Genomic DNA, 27,087 nt, shown 5'->3' on the forward strand with positions numbered 1-27,087 from the left:
CACACACACACACAAAATAACAAAAAAGCATTTTAATGTGAATTTTAACATGATGTTTGGTTAAATTCTTACTTCCATAATTTTAATTCATTTGTCTTATTTTATATATTTTAAATACTCTAGGCACCTTTAAGTAGATGATTTCTTATTATTGCTTTAAAAATTACACAGCAATAAATATGGAAGAATCTAAATTAGAGGCATTTAAATAATTTCTTATGGTGAGAACTAAAATAGTGTCTTAAGTAAGAAGGTTTTGATCTAAGGACTTGGTTAATAGTTGATCTACTGACAGATGTTAATCAAGAACTTAAATTAACATGGGGAAACAATTTCATTGTTAAATTTATGAAAGAATATTTTGATATCTAATGGTATTTAAATTTTATAGAAATGTCATGTAATTCTATGATTATTTAAAGTTGAGTGCTCTAGTAATGGGCGTTGTATTTTACTTAGGCATTGAAAGTCTGCTGCTGTTTTTCATAGACTTAGTCTCCTTGCTGAGTGACTTGCTTTGTTTTAGGGAGCCGACATCAACAGTACTGATTCCGAAGGACGCTCTCCACTTATTTTAGCAACTGCTTCTGCATCCTGGAATATTGTGAATTTGCTCCTCTCTAAAGGTACCAATCATAATCAGACCCATCTGCTCAGATAAACAGCTGTCAACCAGCTGTCTCATGCCAGGGACATATTCTGTGCATACAAAGATTAATAAAAGACTTCCCAAGCCTATAATAAAGTTCAGTTCAGTAAAAATATTGAAAAGGTAATTCATCACAATAATATATCACATGTATAAGGCAGCTGGTAAACACCAGGAGTTGTCTGAAGATGTTATGAGCTTTTTGTCATAGTAGACATATGTATAACTGCTATCACTGTCTCCACTGCACACTGGCCTGGTGCTGTGGGGACAAAAGGGTCTGCTTATCTCTCCTTGTTAATTTTTTATGTTTAAAACTTAAGGATTCACTTAGAAATGTGAAGTCTCACAGACTTTCCCCTGTTTTTCTCACACATGCACAAATGCACACAAAGTAAATTAAACCCATTTTAAATTGTTCAATTTTCCCACCTAACAATAGTTGACTGTAAGTTAAAGACTTAGGACAGACCACTAAAGCCCATGTTATAAACCCATGAGTAGATCTGGTTTTTCTACTGTGCTTTTTTTTCAGGTGCCAAAGTAGACATAAAGGATCATTTTGGGCGTAACTTTTTACACTTGATTGTGCAGCAGCCTTACGGGCTAAGAAACTTGCGGCCCGAGTTTATGCAGGTATTCTATGTCCATGAATTGTAAACTAAATTATATTCAATATAGAATAAGCTGATTTTGTTGCCATTTATATTCTGAGAGCTCATTTTTAGAATTTCAATACTGGGTTAAAATAAAGATGAGTGTTTCTATCATAGAGGTGGGCATGGGGATAGTTGGTTGATGGTAATCCAGACTGAGCTTTTAAAGTTACAGGGATTCTGCACTCTCATCCGTAACTAGGGCCCATTGATAATCAGTCATTTTCCTTCACTGTTTCATTTGTCGAATTCCTAGTGAATGGAAAAAAAAAAAAGCCTAAAGGTGAATTACTAGTGTTTTCCCATCAGTTAGGAAAACTGCTCAACACATTTGACTGACTGATGACGCATGATGTTTAATGAGCTGGCTAATAGTTCCTGCTTAGCCATTAAGTGCATCTGAAATGTGAGGTATTTCTTATAGTAAGTAGATTTTCATGCTGTTACTGTGTTTAATACACATGGGGTTAAGTTGTTTTAAACAAAAGTAGTGTTTACTACCTGGATTAACCTTCTCATTTGCCTTTCGTATTCTCATTTTATCTCTTATAAATATTAAGTGAATGCACTTTCAAGACCCCCATCTGTTTTGTTTGGCTTAACTTAGAGCTTAGGTGCTGAGTTGTTGTTTGTGGAAACAACAAAGAGGGGAGGAGAAGGGAGGACAGGTCAAACTGCTGCCTTGGCTTCTCCCCCTGCTTGCAGGATCTCTCACATGATTGGGGACAAAACATGAGACCTCATCCGTATGGATTTTCCTCTATCTGTTTTTAGATTATTTGCGGATTTAAAATGCTCTGCTACAGAACAGTATGAAATCTACCTACAACACTGATGCAGTTGTGTTAAAAGACTCCTTTTCTCACAGATGCAGCACATCAAGGAACTGGTGATGGATGAAGATAATGATGGATGTACACCTCTCCATTATGCGTGTAGGCAGGGGGTCCCTGTCTCTGTAAATAACCTCCTTGGGTTCAATGTGTCCATTCATTCCAAAAGCAAAGATAAGAAGTCACCCCTGCATTTTGCAGCCAGGTGAGGATCAGACTCCAGGTATTTGAGCATGTTTGTTTCTGTTTTATATTTATCTCACACATGAACCTGACCTTTTCAAGTTATGGGCGCATCAATACATGTCAGAGGCTTCTGCAAGACATAAGTGACACAAGGCTTTTGAATGAAGGAGATCTCCATGGAATGACCCCTCTCCACCTGGCAGCCAAGAATGGACATGATAAAGTCGTTCAACTTCTTCTAAAGAAAGGGGCCTTATTTCTCAGGTGAGTCATGAATTCAGGGAATTGTGTATATCTTAAATTTGGACATTTTAAACTTCTCTGTAATATTTTAAATGATGATATACAAAAATCTATCTCATTTTATGTTCAAAACATACATAATTTCTCAAAGACTAAAATGGGAATTAAGTATAATTCTCAGTTGGTAAATTACGTGTATGGATCAATGACCTTACTGCAGAGTAAGTGGCTTTGGGGAGAGTATTTTTACTCTCCCCAAAATACTCTCTTTGGGGAGAGTATTTTTGGGGAGAGTATTTAGTATTTTGAAATATTTCTTTGTATTCTATGTCATTCTTTCATCTTCTTGTGGAAATACAGTGGTGTGTTTGTGTGTGCGAGCTCATGTATGTATACATATGCACACATACAAACACAAAACCACCAAGCACAAAGAGTTTCCTCTTCAGTCTAATAGATGAAGGATACAAAGAAGTAGCAATAGAAAACATTCAAACGGACTGAAACTTAATGAAACCAAACTCTAGTGCTTCAGGAAAGTTACCATGATTAACAAAATCAAGTTAAAATATGAAGCAAAATGTGCAGTAACTGAGTATCTTCTTTATAAAAGGGAAAGAAAGCCTAGAAACCCTTAGGTTCAATGTGCCATTTTCAAGCTTCCCAAAGTGAAAAGGAGCAAGTGGATCTTTGGACTCAAGGTCACCAGCCAGTTTCTTTATCTGAGCGCATCTAGCAGTGTGTGAGTGACAGCCTTTAACCAAAGGCTTTGCCCAGTTTATTTCTGCTTCTAAGGGACACAGAGCATCAGACCTGTAAAAGGGGCACATGGAGACCCAGCTCCGTAGCTGGTCCTTAATTACTGCGTTACTAAAACAACCTGAAATAGTTGCTTGTGAGATCCAAAATGAACTTCTGTGATTCATTGTATTTGCTCAAGTATCACCAATATGACACCTTTCCCTATATCTGTATCTTTAATATCTGTGAATAAGGATAAGCAACTTTGATAACACAGGATAGCGTAGTCTTAAATGCTTTGAAACAATATTAACCACCTTACAACTACAAACACTAGTGACTGTAAAGATAATAAAAATATTATGGAAACCTTTCTGATACAATGCTCAGGGAAACATGATTGAAAACTGTATTTATAAACCCATTGAGGCTTTGAAAACTAATACACAGAACACATTATACTTTAGCTCACTTGCAACAGTTTGATGATATTCTTATATCCTTTATAGTCCACTAAAGTACGGATATGAGTCACAATTATGAGTGGCAGCTGCTATGCTTGCAACTGTCTCCTATATTATAAGTATGCACTAATCATTGGGTTGTTAGGTCCCATGCTTAGCCATCAGCTGAAGCTACACTGAGCTCAGTGGTGTCACCTTCCATGTTTACCTGTGAGTGTATTTGCATGTCTTCTCTTGCCTCTTTAACAGTGACCACAATGGCTGGACTGCTTTGCATCATGCGTCCATGGGTGGGTACACTCAGACCATGAAGGTCATTCTTGACACTAACTTGAAGTGCACAGACCGGCTAGATGAAGAAGGGGTAGGTACTGGATTTCTTTGACCAAATCAGAATTTTGGCATAGAGTAAACATGCAGAACTGTAGAGAGCCTTCTTCACAGTGTTTTCACTCCTTGCTCTGCTCTCGGCTTTTTGTCAGAATTTTAAAAACTAGTCTATGAGAGGAATAAGTAAAAGTGACTACAGATTGGAGAGTGAGGGATGTGTGTGTATTGAAGCTACCATTTTATACCTGCCAAAGACTATGATCTCACCTTAAAATTTTTATTTCTCCTTAGTGAACCCAGAAAAATAAAGAGAGCAGAGGTGAGAATTCCGAAAGACAGGCACTGGACACACACAGCATAGTGATTTAAAAGGATTGATTTTAGTGTCATTTATTGGGTATTATTCTAGTTTTATGTCTGTTGTTTTGATAAAACACCCTGATAAGTAACTTGCGGGAGGGAGGGCTTTATCTGACTCACAGTTCTAGGTTACATCCTATCACTGACAGGCTTGTAAGACAGGTGCTAACACATCTGGACATCACTTCCGCAGACAAGAGCCAAGAGAAATGAATGGACCTTTGCTACTTGCTCTCTGTTCAGCAAGATTGTTCTAGCCTTACAGTGGGCAAAGACAATTCATAATCAAGACAATGCCCCCTAAACCCACCCACTGGCTGACCAGATCTAGAGGACTCCTTAACTGAGGCTCTGTTCCTGGGTTGACTCTAGTTTGAGGCAAGTTGACAATCAAAGCCATTGTAATTCTCCTTTTGTCAACTTGACATATAGATAACTGCGTCATTTAAAAACTATATACTTCTTTTCCTTACTTACTAGTTCTCACGTTTGTATTATATAAGAAATATAATCCAATTTTAAAGGTCCCAGTCCTTAAAAAGCCAACTCTTTAAACATCCAAAGTCTCTTTAAGAGTCTAAAGTCTCTTAGACATGGGCTCCTATAAAAAACAAATTACATAGTCGAGCATTCTTATTCCAAAGGGAAATGAGCTGGCCAGTTTTATGTCAACTTGATACAAGCTACCCATTCTGTGACAAAGTATGAAGCCTCAATCGCACTCCATGATCCTTCCCAATCTTTCATTTTTCATGCCTTTAAAACCTATATCCCAGCAGACAATGTTTTCATTGGCAAGTTCTGCTGAGAGATATAGCCTGTACCCCTGAACCACAACTGTATTACTCTGAGGAAATCTTTTCCTATTGTTCTAAGAAAGTACAGATGGCTTCACTTCAGTACTGCTGACCATTTATTAACCGCAGCTGATTGTTCAGCTGCAGCATGATCAACACACACAGATTCTTAGCCAAAGTATACAAATGGCCCCTGTTCCTGTTCTCAATAAACTGTTTCCCGCTGAATCATGATCTGGGCTTGCTTCCACTAACTGGATGCCACTTAAGCATTCTTATCTTCTAAGCTCCCATACCTCAAGAACTTCCCATTGAGCTCCGACTACTCAATGGCTTTCCGATCTAAAGTTCCATAACCCTCCACAATCCTCCAACAAAAGAATTCAAAGCCAGAAACGTCATGAGATCAGATTCATCACAGAAACAACTGTACTTCTCTGGTACTGATTTCTGTTCTAGTTTCATTTCTGTTGCTCTGATAAAGCATCTGGCAACACAGAAATAGGGTTTCTCAGGCTTCCAATTCTATGTTATAGCCAATCATGGAAGGGAATCAAGACAGAAGTTCCAAGCAGCTAGTTGTATTACACATATGGCCAAGAACAGAGAGAAATGAATGGATCTTGCTTTCTAGCTCCCATTTGCCCTCCTGTCTTTTCAAGTTGATGAGCCCCTGCTGGAGGAATGATGCTACCCACTACCTACAATGAGCTGAGTCCTACAGCAGCCAACGATCAGGACAATTTCCCACAGACGTGCCCACAGACCAACCTGATCTAGACAGTTCACCAATAGAAACGCTCTTCTGGGTTGTGTCAAGATGACGATCAAAACCACCATCTTTTCTTACTTATTTAGAGAACATTGAAATATACATTTCCTCAAGAAATAATTGAGATAGGCCATCATGATTTCTGTTTTTATTTTTAAAGACGTTTTTTATATGGGGAAATGACAAACCAGCATCCTTATGGCCGTCTCTGACTTCGTATTGTGCTTGTAGAACTCTAAGTCTGGGATCCACAGGTCTAACAGGTGCTAAGTCCCTAGGGGCATGTGCTTCTGTGCTTTCCATAAGAGCCTCACCTCAGGAACTTCTCATTTGTCCTTGTGAAGTCATCTTGCCCCAGAAGCAACACTAAGCAACACAAAGCAACATAAGCCATTGTGTAGCTGCCTGCGGCCACAAGTCAACTGGGTTCACCTGAAAGTGGGGCTGGGAATGAAAGGGGACAGAGGGCAAGAAGAGATGAAGCCAAGACAAAGTTCTCTGATCAAGGCTCAAAGCTTTAGTGTTCAGTTCTCAATTTAAAGGGGAAGACCCAACCCACAACCCCTCCTGGTTTCAGATGGGTGGGATAATCCATAGTCTGTTCCAGGTCACGCCAGAGATGTCTCAAGGCAAGCCCAGGGGCAGTTCTGCTTCTGTGTTCTGGGCAGCCAAGGTGGGTAACTCCACCTAGATCCTATCACTTGGTCTTGTTGTGGTAAACAAGGTCTCTCAGGCCTACCCATGGTGAGGGGAAGGGCACACCATTGAAACTCAATCTCTCTCTCTCTCTCTCTCTCTCTCTCTCTCTCTCTCTCTCTCTCTCGATGATAAACCCATTGTTTAAATGCTTCATAGTGAACATGAGCTTCAGCCTGATACACTTTTCCATTAATCATTACTTTAAGAAATTTTAAGAAATTCAACAATGATACAGGACAGCAAAACAGCCAAAGGATGCTGACTACTCTCACCCTATACCGTATGTCTTGTTTCTGTTAAAAGAACACAGCGCTGCACTTCGCAGCACGGGAAGGCCATGCCAAGGCTGTCGCAATGCTCTTGAGCTACAATGCTGACATCCTCCTGAACAAGAAGCAAGCTTCCTTTCTGCATATTGCACTACACAATAAGCGCAAGGAAGTGGTTCTCACAACCATCAGGAGTAAAAGGTATGTATGTGTCTTCTGTATCTGATACCATGGTGCATCCCTAGTCTGAGAGCAACTGAGAGAAAAGAACATGTTTTGGCTTTGAATCTACATATGCAATTGCCTACTGTTCAGTTATTGCTGACAATGGAAGCATTGCTTTACCCTCAGTCTTCATTTCTACAAATTTTAACATGGTAGTCCAATACTACATGGTTAGCCCTTTATGAGAATACTGGGTTCTAGGCACATGGAAGATTTAGCAACAAAGTTACTGTCAAAGAAAACTCTGGCCTGTCTTCTAAGACTTGCATGACATGTTCTTGTCAGCACAGATTCCCAAACTGGATGCTGATGAAGATATGCCTAAGCCTAGTAAGCTAGCTCATCAGATAATCATCATAGGCACCAACCCTGACTATGTATGTGACATATTCAAGTAGATCGAGGCTACATTTGCAGCATATGGAGTCTCAAGAAATTCATTTCCTTTGAACCACCAGGGAACCAAAGTGCTTACACATCATTGCTGGCAATGATGCAGATCTTCCATGTGAATTCTACTCATAAACTGTGTGGATTGGTGGTAGTGGCATCAGACTCATCCTGCAGATGTTATATTAGAGATCAATGAGCTCATCTTTGCTTCTTGTTATAGACTTAATTTCTGTTTGGAACATAAGTGCCATCAAATTCCATGTCTTTAGCCAGTGTTGAAGAAACAGACTCACTGAAACGCTATGGCAGGATCAACACTCACTACTATATTCAATACCTGCTATTTTTAATTCAACTCAATACATATATATATATATATATATATATATATATATATATATATATATGTGTGTGTGTGTGTGTGTGTGTGTGTGTGTGTGTGTGTGTGTGTGTGTTAAATATGGATGTAGTACAAGCTGTTAATTCTTTCAGGTTAACATAACCTTTTCTAACCTAACACAGTCACCTCTGAAAGTACTTACCATGTCACAGCTTCGGTGAGAAAGAAGAGTAAGACCTGCCTTCTTTAAAAAGCAGTCAAAGAAAGAGACAAAGCATAACACCCATTCTGGACCTCACCCACATTTCTAATTGCCATTAGCAGATTAGTATCATATTGATGAATTGACCTTGGTTCACATGACACCACTGCCATAATGAGAACATGATGCTTTAAAAATGAAATTAAAGCTTGGCTTCCACTAGAAGTACATAATCTCCAGTTTGAACAGCAATGCAAAACAGTAATGATCATTGTGCTTCTCTTACATTCCATTTACAGATGGGATGAGTGTCTTCAAGTTTTCACTCATGATTCTCCAAGCAATCGATGTCCAATCACGGAGATGGTAGAATACCTCCCTGAGTGCATGAAAGTAAGCTCCCCTAATGCAAACGTCTCTGTGGTCCTGGGCTTGGCATGCAGTGTGGCTGTTGTGCTTACTCTCAGAATAACAGTTTCTATCTTCCCAGCTTCTAAATGAGGGAAATTAGCCAACAAATGTTCTATGAGGACCTCCTTCGATAAAAGAATCCTAACAATTATTACATTTAATATATATAATAAAATTTGATAAATAGATTTTTCTCCTTCAAATAACTAAAGTTTAGAGCAAGGACACACTGGTGTTTGATAGCTGGACTGATAGTCTTTACATTTGTTACTAACATGTACACTCAGAATGCCTTCCTCAAAGATACAAGTGCCCGACTTCCTGTAGAAATCAAAAATCGTAGGTTTCCTTCTCAGAAAGCAGGGATAACCATGTTGAATACCAGTTGCTTCTATGTGCAGGAGTTTATCTCATGTGGCACACCCAGTTTCTTCTTTTTGCACACTCAGCTCTAATGTCAAGTGGCAGTGGTCATATATTATCATTCTTATGGAACTTCTTTCTTATACTAGGAATATTTTTTAATATATGTGTCTATTCAAGCATGAAGATAACAGTTTACAGCTTGGCAAGCAATGCAGAACCTGATTATGAGTCTCCTGCACTCCAGATGAATATATAATCTAGACCGACAATATTATTGACAGGAAGAAAATTATGGCACTAATTTACAATGGCCTTTCAGGGTAGCAGTTAGAAGAAAACTCCTTATTATGTTCTTCCTGAAAAGAATCATGAAGCAAAGGAAAGCATGGCAATACTTGTATATTATTTTAAGTGTGGAATAAACTCCTTTCTCGTGTACAGTCTGCTGCTCCAATATTCAGCTGGGTTTTCTTTCTCAAAGGTTCTTTTGGATTTCTGCATGATACCTTCCACAGAAGACAAGTCCTGTCAAGACTATCATGTAAGCTTATTTTATTATATTATAAAGTGTATTTTATAAAATATTCCTTGAAAATATGAAAGTGGTGCTACTTTATTTCTACAACTACAGTAGCTAGTGAGTGTTGGCTTCATAATGCATTATTGATTTATGAAAGAATATTCTCCTTACATTCTAAGTCCCCCCCCCCAAATCTTCAGTTTCTTCTAACATCAATATTTAGTGTTATTTTTAATGTTCACATTTACTTAGGTATTTTGATGAATCTCTAAAATAGTTCATATCTGATGGGGTGAGTGACCAGTTGTCCAGGAGTTCTCGCTGCATGTGTACTACCTAGGAAATCCAGTTGTCCAGGATCCGAGAGGACAGCATGAGAAGCAAGGATTTTTTCCTCAGGATTAGGAAACTAGACCACTAGATTTGGGTAATTTTTATAGACATGGGCCTAAACCAAATAATTGTATTTTATTCATGGCTATGAATTTTAAAGAAATTGAAAGAATATCTGTCCAATATATTTATTTTTATAATTTACATGATGTTCTAACTTAATTCCCTTTTCTCCATTTGAAATTACCCATAGTTATGCTAGTAAACTTTCAGCAGAAAATTAAACTTGTATATTTGATTTATCAAGCAGTGACAGGGGATTAGACAGATGGCTCAGTGCTTCTAAGCATTGCTGCCCTTTCAGAAGACCCAAAGTTGATTCTCAGCACCTTCATGGTGGCTCACAATTAATTGTCTGTAACTCCAGGTCCAGTGGATCCACTATAGTCTTCTGAAATTTGTGGACACCAAGCACACATGTGGCATGCAGACCAACATACAGGCAAAACATCCATGCATCAGAAATGAATAAATAAATAAATAAATCTCAAAAATAATTTTACAAAGAAGTGTTTATTAGACTAATATTTTAAACTTATGTCTTCCACAGATTGAATATAATTTCAAGTATCTCCAGTGCCCATTATCTATGACTAAAAAAGTAGCACCTACCCAGGATGTGATATATGAGCCTCTTACAATCCTCAATGTAAGTATAGTGTTTGTATCAATAGACTTGTTTCCAATTGAGCTTTGGATTGCTTGGATATAACATGCTTGGTGGAAATGGAGAAGCTCTGGGGAGACATCTTATAGTTCACTTTCTTTACCTGTCATGGTGTCGATGTGTGTATTTTTTTCACGATAGATTTTCTAGAATTCATCTTTTCTGGACACTAGTCTTTCTAGGTTAACATGTTCATCTGGTATGCAGGATCCTCCTAACTGGGGTCTTTGTTGCTTACCAGGGTAGTTTGGTCACTGCATTATGGTAAGAGTGTTTTTTGTGAATGAAAGTGATTGTGGGAAACTCTCTTGTCCCTTCACTCTTATTAATTTCTCACTACATATTCCTGTGATAATTAAAATGTAATTTAAAAATAGATACTAATATTAGTAACAACTGTGAAAGCTTATAATGTACACATTATTTTAATTGCTTGAATGTGCCCTACTGCAGAAATTTTTCTAGAAAGGTAAGGCTGAATTTCTTCACTGGCAGAATGAAGGCAAAGCCTTGCCAATTGACCTATAATGTCCATTTGTGCTATAACCCTGTATAATATCAACAAGATTATGACATAGTGTTGGGGCAGAAATAGAAAGAGACAGACTAAATCAAGTAGTTGCATCTGTATAAAAACGATTCCCTTTCTCTCTACCTCTCTCTCTTTCCATCTCCCCCATCCTCTCTCCCTCCCTCTCCTATTTTTGAGTTTTTATTTTTTGTAAAAATAAGACTTCTCATTTTATATAAAAAAACTTCTCAAAATTTCTAAAATAAGTATATGTTACACTCATAATGCTATAATAATGTCATAAATCAGAAAACAAAAAACTCTGTTCATCCTCAGTTGCTTGACAGAATTTTGTTTTGATGCTTTTTGACTCATTTTCAGGTCATGGTCCAACATAACCGCATAGAGCTCCTCAACCACCCTGTGTGTAGGGAATACTTACTCATGAAGTGGTGAGTATCAGCCTCCTCTTTAATTTGATCTTATCATAAGCTCTATCAAAAGCCTTTTAAATAATTTTATTGCAGTAATAGCTTGTTGTTTTACATTTTATTATTATGTTTTAGAATTTAAGAAGAATAAGCATTAAAAATCATTGAGGTTATCTTTGACATGAATACGTTTGAAATATGTGAAGGGTGTGAGGGAATTATTGTCTGAGACACAAACCAATCCTGGGTCATGAAGTTTAGTGAGCAGCGAGGTAACTGACAGGCATGCAGTACCGGTAGCCTCAACTGTAGCTAGGGCACGCAGATGGAAGACTTTCCGTGAGTTGGGCGACCCTTACATTATTGGATGCTCAGCAACTGAGATCACATCTCTGAAAATGGAGAAGGTGAGTTACAAGAACTTTGGTTGTAAAATGCAGTGAGTTATAGAATAGACGTCTGGAAATAGATCGGTGCTATTTTTTTCCATAGATGTCTTTTAAATATTCTCATTTGAGATGGATCGGTAGTGATTTGGTGATTTCTTTGTAGGTGTGCCTATGGATTCAGAGCCCACATGATGAACCTGGGATCTTATTGTCTTGGTCTCATACCTATGACCCTTCTTGTTGTCAAAATACAGCCTGGAATGGCCTTCAATTCTACTGGAATAATCAATGAAACTAGTAGTACTCACGAGGAAGGAATAGACACTCTGGTATTTTAAAACTTCAATATTTCAAAATTGAGGATTGTAAAAATTGTTTTTCCTCAGAAACAACAAGCTTATAATATCAGGACTTTGATTATTATGAATAGAGCTTCTATATGGTACACATTTTCTCTAACATCTGTCTTGGGATGAGAACAAATATTAACAAATGGTCAATAAGAGACTTTGCAACATCTAACTAAAATGCTAAGTGTGAGATTTTACAGCTTTTCTGGAATCATTTTGTCATTGTGAGGAATGCAGGAAAGAGGAAATAGGAAGAGGTATTTCACAAGTTCAGACTTTTTTTTCTTCTTTATTGGGTATTTTATTTACATTTCAGATGTTATCCCCTTTCCCCATTTCCCCTCCACCAGAAACCCCTTATCCCATCCCCCTCCTCCTGCTTCTATAAAGATGTGCCCCCACCCACCCACCTACTCCCACCTACCTTCCCTTGAATTCCCCCACACTAGGGCATCCAGCCTTCACTGGACCAAAGGCCACCTCTGCCACCTATGCCCAATAAGGCCATCCTCCCCTGCATATACAGCTGGAGTCATGGGTCTCTCTCTATGTGCTCCCAGGCTGGTGGTTTAGACCCTGGGAGCTCTGATTGGTTGGTATTGTGGCTCTCCCCATGGGGCTGCAAACCCTTTCAGCTCCTTCAGTCTTCTCTCTAACTCCTCCATTAGGAACCCCATGATCGGTTCAATGGTTAGCTGTGAGTATCTGCCTCTGTATATGTCAGGCTCTGTCAGACCTCTAAGGAGACAGCTATTTCAGGCTCCTGTCAGCATGCACTTCCTGACATCCACATCAGCATCTGCCTTTGGTGACTGCACATGGGATGGGTACCCAGGTGGAGCAGTCTCTGGACGGCCCCTCCTTCGGTTTCTGTCCTACACTTTCTCTTCATATTTGCTCCCATGAGTATTTTGTTATTCTTTCTAAGAAGGACTGAAGCACCCACACTTATAATGGGGAAGTTTTGGAAACAGATAGCAGTGATGGTGATATAAGGAAGTGAATGTGTTTAACAATAAAAATTATACATTTTATAATATAAAGTGTATTTAAGATGTAGAGTTTCTAAAATAGCAAATTGGTGGTGAGAGTCAGTGAGATGTATCATTGGGCAAAAAGCACGTATTACTAAGCCTGGTGACACAAGTTCAATACCTAGGACCCAAATGATAGAAAAAGAGAACCCACTTCTTCAAGGTGCTCTCCAATTTCCACCTTCATGCCATGACATGAATACATGCACATATGGATGTGTGCACATACACAGATACATACTACATACCATATACATGCAATAAAAACTATAAAGTAGAATTTTGTGACATGTGTACTTAATCACATTTATAAAAGTGTGTGTAAGTCTGCAGATCTATGTTCCTTTATAGCTCACTTTGCACTGCTTGACCATGCGATGATTGAAGTGTTAAGAAATTAGTTTATCATGTCTACTAAAAGAGATGGGTATTGCCATGACAATAACTTTCACTTTAATGCAATTGTAAACAATGGATAGAAATGAAATGAGAGCAAAATAAATTTTACTAGCAGGAAATTATGATGCAAATAATTATTGTCTACCTTTAAAACCCTCATAACCCCTCTGTCTTATACTTTTTGTTTCAGAATTCATTTCCAATAAAAATATGTATGATTCTAGTTTTTTTATCAAGTATATTTGGATATTGCAAAGAAGTAGTCCAAATTTTCCAACAGGTATACAATTCCGTTTGTATTTTTAAGTTATAGCTATTTTAATGTAGAGAATATTAATTAATTTGTAAACAATTATTTGGATGGTTTTGTCATACTAAATTCACACAGCTTGACTAATATAGAAACTTCATCATGTAAAAGTCACATAATTTTTGGTGAGGTCCTTGCCTAGTTGAAGCATGTAAGAAAGTGTTGCCCACTATTACTGCTTCCAGAAAGGTGTGCTTGTTGTGTGTCCACAGTGAGCCTTATGAATGCCTTAGCTGTGTTTGCCCTTGCAATGTTTAAGATATTTTGCTTATCATCAATTTTAACTCTAATACTGTAAATTCAATTTCAAATTTGAAATATAAACATTTTTACAGAATATATCCAGATCCCCTTTCAAATGGGTCTGTCTTTGAACCATTGCCATGAGTTGAATGGCCTTTCTTTTTATCGAGAAAAAGCCAAATCGTTATAAAATTTGTTGTTTGAGGTGGGGGGAGTCTTACTCTGGCTAAATCTGGTCTTGAACTCATGATCTTCTTGCCATCACCTCTGGAATGCTGGGATTATCTGTATGAGCCACACACATGGCTTGGAAATTTTTCATGCCTTTTTTTTTTTTTACTTTATTCTTATTTTTAAGATAATGAGTTAGGTACAGATTAAACATAAGAATTATATAAAATATCCAAAGATTTTTTTATTGGCCAATGAGAGAATCCCATTATTTCTGTGTTGTAGTTTTAGAATTTAAGTTTATGCTTTTTGTATATTTTTAATTTTTTAATAGATCACATCTCATATAGCATTACATTTTTAAATTTTTGCGTTGTTATATAATGTAAGTGCATGGATATTCGTATTAGAGACTAATGGTGTTAATAAAAATTGTATTTATTTACTATTATAGATTACAAATACTTTTGAATATGTATGTATATTCTTTTTTTTTTTCAGTAAATTGTCACAATCCTGACAGTTAAGTTACATTGTTGTTTCACCTTAAATGATTTAGGACACATTATCCCTTATCTTTTCTCATTTTCTTCACTGAACATTGCAAATGATAGACTATAAATTATAATACTATATAAATCTTCTTTTAGAGCTTATTGTCCTTCATCAGGGTTATATTTAAGTGGTCTACAGTATGGAAAATTTAATGTCTAGAACATTCTACTAAGCACAGCCTTGTGCTTTGGTGTGTTTTCCCCTGCTACCTCTCAGCACAGATTTCAAACATTTTTATTGAGGGACTAGCTCCCAATGTCTCACCAAAATGTGTGTCCTTAGAGGTAGATAGAGTTCAGAAATTATGAAAGCAGCATGCAGTATTTTAGAAGTTCCCTGAAGAGGAAATGTACCCTGTATATGGAAAACCAGTCAACCAATCAACCAACCAAACGACCAAACAATCAAACCAACAACAAAACCAGGTAGCATTTTACAATCCATCCATGCCAGATTTCCCCGTGTGGTCATTCTCCTTCCTTCTCTATCCAGAAAAGGAATTACTTCCTGGATTATAACAATGCTCTGGAATGGGTTATCTACACAACCAGTATCATCTTTGTGCTGCCCTTGTTCCTCAACATCCCAGCATACATGCAGTGGCAGTGTGGAGCAATAGCCATATTCTTTTACTGGATGAACTTCCTACTGTATCTTCAAAGGTAAGACCAGTGTGGATGGCATTTACATTCTTTAATAGCAAAGAAAGAAGTAGTATAGATAAGGAGAATTTGTAACATGTTTTTTTCACTGTTTCCAATTGTTTTAAATGTATTTTAATATCTTAATCCTGAAGGGTACAGGGCTCTCGAATTCAGTATGTAGACTGCAGCTTTAACTCCCCAATTAGGGACCCATTAATGATCTGTGATGTCTGAGAATGTACGGAGGGGGCAGTTCTGCAAATGCAACAACATGTTGTATAGTTAGCGGCATCCTTAACTTCTGCCCACTGACACCAGCTGAAGATCACCATCCTCAGTGTAACCATAAAGAGTGTCCAGCCATGGTCATGGTGGCCTCCATGCCAAATCTGCCTTCATCAACAAACCCAGACCAAATGTGTGCAGAAATGGCAATGAAAACATCAACTACTCTTGTTTCACCTGACACTGTTGGATAAGCATTTACTTTGGGTTAAACCACTCATGTTGTGTGAATAAAAGTGATAGAAATGTAGGGCATTTTAAAAAAAAATATTAAGTAATTCAAGAGAGGGAAAATGGGCTAAGTTAACCTAACAGTTGGCTGATGTTGAGTTAACTGTACTCTTTACATGTGTTTATAACAAGAAGTAAACGGCACAATCTGCCTTGAATCAAGGAAGAAACTTGAGCACTGAGTAAGGGGAACATGTTGATGGTTTTGGCTAGTAAGTTGAGAAATAGGTTGGGCTGGAGGCTTGGATCTCCAGGGAAAAGCTTACGCCATTGCAATCTGCTTTGCTGTAAACAGTAGTCTTGCTGACTGAGGTGTAGACCCTTGGAGAGAAAGGGCATGGGTGTGGGAAGAGCAGTGACCGGGGGAGTGCAGATTCATGCCGGGCACTAGCAGCAAACTTACTATATTTATGTTCCCTTTGGGAACATTGCTAAATTTTCTTTCAGATTTCCAAAAATTGTATTTTTATTGACACACATAATTACAAAGTACAAGCTGATGTTTGATTCATATATATGTATATGTGTGCATATATATATATGGTAGTAGGGTTTTTTTTTACATGTTGTGATTTTTTCCTTTAAGAATCTTTTTTTTTTTTTTTGACAAACAAAGAGTACAACCTAGTGGACAGAGGTTACACTTGTTGTCTATCCAAACATTTCTCAGAGGATTATGTGGATTTATGTATGCTACAGGTGAGGCACAAGGAGAGATGAGCGTAGGCTGTGCCCTGCTCTGAGGGCTTCTGCAACTGTAAGCTCCTTTATTCAATCTCTACTTGATCCAGCACAGAATTTCTGGCCGTAATCCCTTTGTTAAAGGTCTGCTATCATTTTTTTTTTTTTAAAGTCAGGTTTGTGATTATTTCTCTTTACCACTTAGAGTAAACTTCTATTCCATTGGTCAACTGAAAAGACAGTAAAACACTCTGTTCAGGGCTACACAGATAGACCCTGTCTTATAATAGAAGGAGAAGAGGAGAAGGAGGAGGAGGAGGAGGAGGAGGAGGAGGAGGAGGAGGAGGAGGAGGAGGGAGAGGAGGAGGAGGAGGAGGAGGAAAATAGATTTTAAAAACCCTGATTATGTGCAGATTTTCATTTATTGGTTTATTCCAAGATTTGCGTTTGTTTCTTTATTCTAGAATGAGTGGATTTGGTGATCTCACCCTACCCTCCTATCTGACTTACTCCACACAATGAGCAACTGTTTTAATGTTTTTACTTTTCTAGGTTTGAGAACTGTGGGATTTTCATTGTTATGCTGGAGGTGATTTTTAAAACACTGCTGAGATCCACGGGAGTGTTTATCTTTCTCCTATTGGCGTTTGGCCTCAGCTTTTACGTCCTCCTGAATTTCCAAGTGAGATATTTGCATCTCTAGTCGATTTTATTTCTAATAATTCTGAAAACACCTATTTATACCTAAATCTTAATGACCTAGTAAATTAATAACTGTATTTAAATAACTTTTATCTTGTATATCTTTTCAATGATTTTATAGCAGAAAAGTTATTTTATTAGATTTTTCTCTGTCAAAAGTTTATATTTAAGTACAAAAATTATGTTTACTTGTAACATTTGTATTTTATTAATAATTCTCACGACTGCACCTCACTAGCTGCATGTGTGAATTAAATTCTTAGCCTTACTTGTATCGTTTGATGATTAGGAAATCTCTTTTCATGCTATATGACTTTCATTTTCTGGTTTTTGTTTCTTCTTTTTTTTTAGGATGCCTTCAGCACCCCATTGCTTTCCTTAATCCAGACGTTCAGTATGATGCTAGGGGACATCAGTTATCGAGACGCCTTCCTACAACCATTGTTTAGAAATGAGTTGGCATACCCAGTCCTGACCTTTGGGCAGCTTATTGCCTTCACAATGTTTGTCCCAATTGTTCTCATGAACTTACTGGTAAGTGATGTACCTTTGCTCACTCCATTAATTACTTGAACATTTAATAGTGATATTAACAACCCCTTTATTCTCTATTTGGGTGTATTATTCAGCTTTCTGTTCCTGAGAGAAGGGACAGAAGCCAACAAACTTACAAAGATAAGGTTTAACAGCCTCTGGTTTCCTTGTCCAGAGGCATGGTATCCAGGTCATGAGGGGTTTCTTAGTCACTGCCTCCCTGCCTTCACTCTGTCTTGCCCTCACCTCTTCCTCTAACTGACCTACATCTCAAGATTTGATCTTTATCACAGTGGTAAATGGGGGAATGTGCTATCTCATTTTTCTGCCAAATCCTTTCTATGAATTTTCACTATAGAAATAGCTAACTAAATGCTGATCATTTGGAAAGTGGGCCTGTTAAATTCATTCTCATGACTCTGTAGAAGCCTTAGTCCAGTCCAGACCCATCTGCACTGCATGCTTTAATCTCTGCCGCTATCTTTAATCACTGTCATCTTGATCTTAACTCCCGTCTTCCACAGGACCATTTTTCTTTTCCTTCCCGCCTCTGAAACTCTTGTGCAGAGTTTTCCTTTTTCCTAGAACACCTTCCCATTGTAGGCCAGCTGTTTCTGATCTTTAAAATTTCAGCTCACATGTTGACTTTTCTGGGCAGACTCCCTTCACCAGTGAACAGCTCCATCCACATCACTTCAGTGTGAAGCGGATGCTGCCACATCGTCTTATCCTATGGTTCTACTTTGACAGAGAGATCTGGCCACCATTTTAAGGTTTAATTGGGAGCTACTAAATAGTAACTCTACCATAAGGACAGTGCACTCATGAGCAGGATTCACAACTATATGAACATGTATGTGGGAACTTGTTACTGTTTTTGGCCTGCCATTCCTTAAGAATATACAAAGACACTGTACAACATTGAATCCGCTACCATCATTTTAGACTTGCAGGCCCCGATGTTTGTTTGGTTTTTTTCTTTTTAAAAACCTTTCCTTCACACATCATCACATCCTGACTGCTGTTTCCCCCTCTCCCCACACAGTTTTTTCCCTCCCCTCCCTTCTCCACCTCTCCTCCATATCCCTCAGAAAAGAGCCTTCCAGGGACATCAGCTACAGTTAGAGACCAGCTGGCCTCAGCAATTTAAAGAACCAAGTCACATTGCGTATATGCCATCTGGTCCATGACATGAAGTTGCTTATTTACCATTTAGTTTATGGTGTTTAGTTATTGAATCTTGAGTGGAAAGTGAGACGAACCTTAAGTGCATGTTGGTTATGCTATGATCGATCTTTTGTCATTCCACAGATTGGTTTGGCGGTTGGGGACATTGCTGAGGTCCAGAAGCATGCGTCGCTGAAGAGGATTGCTATGCAGGTACTCATTATAATTATTAAACACACACCAAAATCAACACTCCTGTTGTTACATGTGTATAAGAATAGCTGATTTTCTAAGAACATGGTTATTTAATATGGATATTTCACCACATTAAAAAGTTCCAGCTGTGCATTCTATAATCAAAAGAGACCATGGAAAAACACCCTGGAACAATCTACTCGGAAAAATTGAGAAATTGACTACTACTTGTATCAGGTTAACTTATGGACGACTAACTACCTGCTGACCAAAAGCAACACTGATATGAGTGTGTGTGTGTGTGTGTGTGTGTGTGTGTGTGTGTGTAGGTTTGTGCAAATATGTGTATGTGGGGTATGTATAGGTGTATATGTGTCTATGTATGCAAGTATGTGATTATTTATGCATATGTGTAGGTGTATGTGAATATATCTGTATGTATGTACATGTATGTATATATGTCTGTGTGTATATGTAGTGTGCGTATAGGTGTGTGTATGTATGTGTCTATGTAGGTGTATGTGTTTATGTGTATGTGTGTTGGTATATGTGTTTATGTGTATGTGTATGTATATGTGTGTGTAAGTGTGTGTATGTGTATGTTTGTATGTGTGTAGGTATGTATGTATTTGTGTATATGTATGTGTATGTCTCTCTGTGTCTCTCTCTGTCTCTTCCTATGCCTGTGTGTATGTGTGTGTGTGTGTGAATGTTCTACAGGCTAACCTTGAACTCACTTTGTCATTCACCTTTGCCTTTAACTCATGACCCTCCTGCCCAACCCACTGAGTGCTGCCATAACCCAACTAACATGAGGCATTTTGTCTTACTACCCAAATATTCAGTTAAGAAGCTCTCCTGATATTTTGACATGTGACCACACAGTCCCTACATGTTTTATATTGAAGCGTTAACTAAGCTTATCAAGCTTTGTTCTCTTGTGTTCTTGTCTTATTTTGTTACAATTTTAATATAAAGTTTCCCAGAGTCAAAGGTTTGTGGATGAGTCTTTGGCTACTGTATCTTGAGGTATTTTTTTCCTATGGTCTAGATGGCATTGTCTTATTTAAACTTTGAATGGAACTGTGTGGTGCTTTAAGAATACGTGATGATCAGTTGGATACATGCAGTTAGAAACTTCAGCAGACCCAAGAGAAATAGAAACCCATGCTATGGTATCATGTTCTTTTCTCTCTTGTCACATTGTGCACATGTTGTGTATTAGAAAACTGTTCTGTGAACAAATATACACACAACAATAAATGAACTATGACAAAGAAAAGGCAAGAATGAAAAGAAAATTATATGGTAGCTGGCTAGAAGCACATATAACTAAGTACTCATGGTTAAGGTGCATCCTGTCCACCACTGGCCTGTCTGTGTCTTGGCTCCACACTGGCATGCAAACTTGTCTTACCAGTTGTTAAAACCAGGTAAAATCTCTTCCTAGCATACATACTGCTCTTCTGGCTGCCACCAGGGCTTCAACATCTCTCTTTCCTCAGAATGGAAGTTGACTCTAACGTTTGAGCAGCCTGGTAGCCAAAAATGACTGGGTAGACACAGCAATTAAAATATCTTCTCTCCAAAAAGGGTGTTTGCACTGCCTAGAGGAGTAGGGTGAGTGGAAGTCGAAAGATGGTGGACTTGTGGGTAGTGAGGGCCTGGAGATGTCACTCAATGGTAAAGGCTTTGGATACTGTTTCAAGATGGTGGGCTCCAGTAGGTATACAAAACACACATGCACACTCACACATGCACACAAACAGACACACGGGCGGTGAGGCATCAGTGAGACTGTTCTGAACTGGATGGATCTAGAGGAAGCACATGAAATTCTTAAGGTGCTGATGTATGACCCTTGGCCTAGAAGGATAGCTGGTGCGAGCAAGTGACATTGTTGCCCAGATGATGGCAGGCTCTATTTGCAAGGAATGAAGAGAAGAAGCTTTAGCACTTAGAAAAAGTGTGCGGCAAATGGAATGCCGCAAGTTGTCATATCAGTGTGTAGAGAATTGTTATCAGCCCACACTGGATGAAAGCAGCACTTAAGCTGATCTGATACTTACCTTGGTTCCATGGAGAAAAACTAGAGGAAAGAAAGGAGATAGAAAAAAATGGTCGATGACTTTTGGCAGACGTATCTCTTTATAATTATTGAAAAGGCATTTTAAAACAGTGGTTAGAATAAGAAAAAAAGAATAATGTAAGCAAAAGCCAGTGGTGGAGTTGAAAAGTCCCATTCTGTGTCGTATTTACTCTGCTCCCTGTAACCAGACAGCATCTAAGGACAGTGTGACACTGCTCCTTCTTTTAGATGAAGAACAGCATTGTTCAGAAATTCATTCTCTTCTTCCTTGAGCTATTTTTCAATCAATTCTCTACATGTATAACTAAGAACGGGCAGTATGGAGCAGAAGTGTGAAATGTTGCCCACAACCACTCAATTCTTTTCCCAAATCACTTCAAACTCAAGTGTAGACAGAGGACCCTGGGCTGGTACACTCTGGGAGATGTGCTCTGTACAGGGGTTCCAGTGCCTTGGGAACAGTTGCACTGTGGGAAACTTGTGTCCATGTGGTAGGTATTCTGTGGATCCAATTTTCTGCACAGTGCTAAGGACTTTAGTCACTCCATAGATATTTATATCTCTGATCAAATTAGGAGAGGAGATCTGCAGAGCACACATTACCTTTCAGCGTGGAAACCCACTAGTGAGCAAAGGAAGACGTGCTGCTATAGCCTACCAGAGTCATGCATGCTCATGGGCCAGATCCACATTCATCTTGTGGCTCATGCTCCCAGACTCCCAAGACTATTTGAAGGAGGAAATCTGGCAGTTCCTTTGTAATCAATGAAGAAAGTTAAAATGCCATGGCCTTCATCTGTTGTCCAAAACTGGGCTTCACTAAGTAATTTTCAGTTGACTTTGACTAACAATAAAATGTTATCTGTGACAAGTATATAAGGCAAAGAGAACATTACCCAGAAGACCTAAGGGAGAATTGGACTCAGCACAGTATCACAATAATCAATACAATATATAACCAGAATGATAATCAAAGAGTAAGACAATACAGAATTTTTGAAAATGAAACAAATTTACTGTATATAAATGGTGGTACACAGCAGAAAAAATAAACAGGAAGCCAGATAGAGAGAGAGTCTTACTCGGGGCACACTGAGGCTGTGTACTCAGGAAGGTCTTTATGTCGGACCTCGCTGAATCATTGAACCAGTCAGAGTCATCATTGAAATCCCAGACATTGAAGAGCAGTGTGGCCTTAGATTAGAAAGAAACTGGTGTTGTGTGGTTATCACAACCAACCTATTCAAAGAGCTGCCCAGACCTAGAAAAGAGTAGAAGATACATTTGGTGAATACAGGCAAAATGAAACTTGGAGGGCTCGGTGGAAGACCACGTGAGCTCCTGGCTGAGCATATGGAAGACCCTGAGTTGGATACCCAGTACTGCCCCCGAAATAATAAACAATATGACAATTAAACTCAACACCAGCTCAAAATGGAAACATTAAAGAGATGAAATACGGTATCTACAAATAGAAGTTATGGTCTATATATATCATAGAAACTTCCGCACCTGCTAATTTAACAACAATAGCAGCAACAACAAACCCAAGGAAGGAGCATGCCAGTTCCATTTTTGGTTTGTTTTCCTTTTGATTTGTGCATTTAACTGTTCTTGAATATTCATTTTGTATCTCCCCGGCTAAGCAATCCTTCCCCACCTGTCCTGGGTACATCATACCATTCAGACTCCCAGAAGCCCTAGCCTCATGGGATTGTAACAGCCCAAGGGAGTACAGGCTATCTCATTCTTCTTTGTATCACCAATGTGGATTCCCACCCCTGAACACTAAACTTCAGCTTGCTTACATTACATCCTTCAACCATTTGTTTCACACTACATGTGGGTTGCTTTCTGGTCCCATGAATGAGGTGAGGGAGAACAGCTAGGTCACTGAGCTAAGGAAGGTGGCATGAGACGACAGCCTGGTCAGCTCACTCACTCATTATGTATAATTTGGGACACAGGAATCCATTTTTTAAAAGTTTTATTTTAGATGTGATTGTTTTAGATACTAATTGATAATTCTATCAATAAATCCTACATGCATTTTAGGTGGAACTTCATACCAACTTAGAAAAAAAGCTGCCATTATGGTACTTACGAAAAGTGGATCAGAGGTCCACCATCGTGTATCCGAATAGACCCAGGCACGGCAGGATGCTAGTAAGTAGGACTCTTTTTTTTTTTTTTTTTTTTTTTTTTTGAGACAGAGTTTCTCTGTGTAGCCCTGGCTGTCCTGGAACTCACTCTGTAGACCAGGCTGGCCTCGAACTCAGAAATCCGCCTGTCTCTGCCTGTAAGTAGGACTCTTAAGGAAAAGCATACTAAGTAAGGTGCGTGACATCCACTCATTGTGCTATTCTCGGCAGTCCCCCAAGAAGGCTTTGAATCAACTCTGCCTGTGGGAAAGAAGTGGTTGTAATTTTGTAAATGTGCAACACATTATATGAAGGTATCAGGATGCTGGGAGGGAGAGAGCTGTTTTGCACCGCAGCACATGAGAGATGCACATCTGGGCACAGCAAGCCCAGGCAGGTAGATGGGGCTGCTTTACCATTTTAGTAGCTGTCTTTCAGGGCAGGTGTTCAGTACCTCACTTGCATTTTCTGATCATTTGCCACAAACACTTACATGTAGGTTTATATTCAGATGTGTGCATCTTGGTGTTAATATAGAATGCAAAATAAAGAACACACAATGGAGAATGTCTATTTAAAAGACATGTTAAAAAAAATCAAAGGGAAGCCAGGACCATGGTCTTCTGTAGGAGAGAATAGACAGATGTACTGAAAGTCAAAAGTCCCAGATCCTAACTCTGCCAGGCCCAGGCGGACAACATCTTTATACATTTTTAAATTTTTCTTTTACCAATGACTTCACTGTAGCCTTTGGCCTGATGGTTTCCTGGGCAGACAGAAAAAAATGTCCTATCAAGCCTGACTTGGGGGATGAACTTTGATGCATGCACATGAAATAGTTCCTGAGTTTAATCCACCTTTAGTAACTACTGTGTTTTACCCACAGCGGTTTTTCCATTACTTTCTTAGTATGCAAGAAACACGACAAGAAGTACCAAACATTGACACATGTTTGGAGATGGAAATATTGAAACAGAAATACCGGTATGTATTTTCCCATCTGTCTTCATGTGAGAAATTGGGTACAGGTACAATATGATCGTGGTCTTTATTTTTGTATATGTAATTAGGCTTTACTGAGGGACATTGCACATGCAGTCAAAACCAAGAGACATTGTTTTGGACTCAGTTTATTTGTGGCCACTCACCAACCAGTTTGCCCTCCCAGGAGCAGATGAATGAGAATTAAGAGCCAATTTTCTTACTCCTCGTTCATTATCATAAACTGTATTCCTCATGAGCCATCTGGGTTCATATAACAGAACCCTAGAAGACTTGAAGAATTCTTGGAATAGCTGCCTACCGGGCAGGAGATATCCATGAGGGCTCTACGATTACCTGAATTTAGATTGCCCATCAGCTATTTAGTAACTGTCCATGGGAGGACTGCTTAACCATTCTATGCATGTTTCATATCCGTGACTGTAAACAAGAGCTAGTCACAAGCTAGTACTCTAACTTAGGGGAGATCACTCGATCTTCTGGAATGCGGTGGCTACTATGAGGTTACCAGCTGAGCAGAATATTTCTAGTCCCAGTCAGAGGGGCTTAAAAATGATTCAGTTCATGACACACACATGTTCTTACAGGCTGAAGGACCTCACTTCTCTCTTGGAAAAGCAACATGAACTCATCAAACTTATCATCCAGAAGATGGAAATCATCTCGGAGACAGAAGATGAAGATAACCATTGCTCTTTCCAAGACAGGTTCAAAAAGGAACGGCTAGAACAAATGCATAGCAAATGGAATTTTGTCTTGAACGCAGTTAAGACAAAAACACATTCTTCTATTAGCCATCCAGACATTTAGTGGGGTGTCTTATGGGAGTGGGAGACTGCTTTACTGATTTCAGTGAATTTCAGGTTGGAAGAGGGCAAAAAAAAACAGAAGTTTGACTAATGTCACTGCACAGGAGTTTCTAGTTCCTGGAACCTTTCCCTATTATATGCTCATATTTTCTGTCAATCACTGTGCTGGGAACATCCTTTCTGACACGTTTAAATTGAACTTTAATGAAGGGTAATTTCTTCTGAGTGAATAAAAAAGCAGGGTTGTTGGAATACACATTATAAAAGACAAGAATTAATGTAACTATTATGGCAGGACACAAGTGTCAATATTAGATTTCTACTTAATAACTACATAATACAAGATGCATATAATCCCAAATATTATATTTAATCTCCTATCACGATAAGCCTTCCTGTGTTAGAACCTACTATGATTAAATATCTGGCCCTACTATGATTAAATTATAGTCACCCTCGTCCCATCATATATGGCATCATTTTGAGCCATATAACAGAAGTCCCAGTTAGTAGATTATGATAAGTATAAATGTTACAACAGAAGTGTGTTCCCTCCATGTATATATTTATCAGTTGTGAGGTTTAAATGAGTAACTTTGCCCACAGGCTCATGTATTTAAGCCCTTGGTCCCAGTCAACGCTGCTGCTTAGGGAGGCCACACAACTTGCTTGTTCTCTCCTTTCTGGCTGTGGATAGGAATGTGGTCAGTCAGACCCTGCTCCTGCTGCCCTGCCCTTTTCTCCATTGTGGGCTCTTTCTGAAACTGTAAGCAAAAACTCACTGTTTCTTCCTCAAATTTCTTTTGGTCACGGTATTATATCATAGCGACAGAAAGTAACTTATATACCAATGGTCTTAATAAAGAGTAAAGCCTGTATGGTCATTCCTCGGGAACAGCAGTATTAATTTGTATTGCATTGAGCTTTTTGAAATTGGAAATGCGCCCTCATTGGATCGCCATTTTTATTCTCTTCTTGTATAATTCTTGTAAATTCTTGTGAATTTATCAGATAGCCCAGCTCTGAGCATCATAAAGTGGTTCTCATCTTTATTCCTTCATCAACTCCAGAAGATATCTACCCTATGAACATAACTTTGATTATGCATGTCCTAATGTTATGTAGATAGTGTTGTTTTGAGTGTTTTGTGTCTCTATTTGCTATTCTTTTCCAATGGACATTATGTTTAACTTACAAGATAACTTGTGCCATGTGTCCATCTAGTGTAGGTCCTCAGATAGCTCATCTTATTTTGTAGATTATTAGAATTACCTGGTCTAAGAGATGGTGTATCTTAATGGCTTCTACCTTCTCACTCCCACATACATTCAGTGCAAGTTCAGCACTCAGTGTTACATAGCAATTTGTCATAGTCTAAACCCAGACATGTTTACGTTCATGGTCCAACAAAACACATGCAATGGAGGTAGTGTTCTATGTGCCTTCATCTTTGGTGCCAAGTTCTCTGCTTTCCCTTAAAGTCCAAGAGCTACAATTTCCCAGTTCAGGAACAATAACCAAGCACCTATCCATTGTACCATGAAGTCCTTCACTATCCTCAAATCTCCACACAGTACCATTATTCAGGGCTACTGAGCACCATGTGAAAGAAACACTATGCCTCATGTTACGGGAGACACTGAAGTATGCAGGTTGACAGGTTACAACCTCAAAAAACATGTAGCAAACTCCTAAAGT

General features: G+C 38.6%; 1 protein-coding gene across 1 annotated transcript in view; it reads left to right on the top strand.

Moving 5' to 3' along the window:
* Trpa1 (transient receptor potential cation channel subfamily A member 1) overlaps positions 1-26,528 on the top strand; it is a 44,886-nt gene extending 18,358 nt beyond the window's left edge. The window contains exons 9-27 of the mRNA XM_076924324.1: positions 527-626; positions 1,185-1,285; positions 2,174-2,343; positions 2,424-2,588; positions 4,022-4,136; positions 7,034-7,200; positions 8,459-8,552; positions 9,418-9,477; positions 10,400-10,498; positions 11,409-11,479; positions 12,011-12,176; positions 13,821-13,910; positions 15,402-15,571; positions 17,303-17,432; positions 17,804-17,986; positions 19,298-19,366; positions 23,493-23,603; positions 24,465-24,562; positions 25,168-26,528. Coding sequence (XP_076780439.1) covers positions 527-626; positions 1,185-1,285; positions 2,174-2,343; positions 2,424-2,588; positions 4,022-4,136; positions 7,034-7,200; positions 8,459-8,552; positions 9,418-9,477; positions 10,400-10,498; positions 11,409-11,479; positions 12,011-12,176; positions 13,821-13,910; positions 15,402-15,571; positions 17,303-17,432; positions 17,804-17,986; positions 19,298-19,366; positions 23,493-23,603; positions 24,465-24,562; positions 25,168-25,390 — 2,382 coding nt within the window. The 3' untranslated portion in view covers positions 25,391-26,528. The remainder of the gene's footprint in view (positions 1-526; positions 627-1,184; positions 1,286-2,173; positions 2,344-2,423; positions 2,589-4,021; positions 4,137-7,033; positions 7,201-8,458; positions 8,553-9,417; positions 9,478-10,399; positions 10,499-11,408; positions 11,480-12,010; positions 12,177-13,820; positions 13,911-15,401; positions 15,572-17,302; positions 17,433-17,803; positions 17,987-19,297; positions 19,367-23,492; positions 23,604-24,464; positions 24,563-25,167) is intronic.
* Positions 26,529-27,087: the final 559 nt, after the last annotated feature.

The sequence above is a fragment of the Arvicanthis niloticus genome, chromosome 25, assembly GCF_011762505.2.
Source record: "Arvicanthis niloticus isolate mArvNil1 chromosome 25, mArvNil1.pat.X, whole genome shotgun sequence".
Classification (NCBI taxonomy): Eukaryota; Metazoa; Chordata; class Mammalia; order Rodentia; family Muridae; genus Arvicanthis; species Arvicanthis niloticus.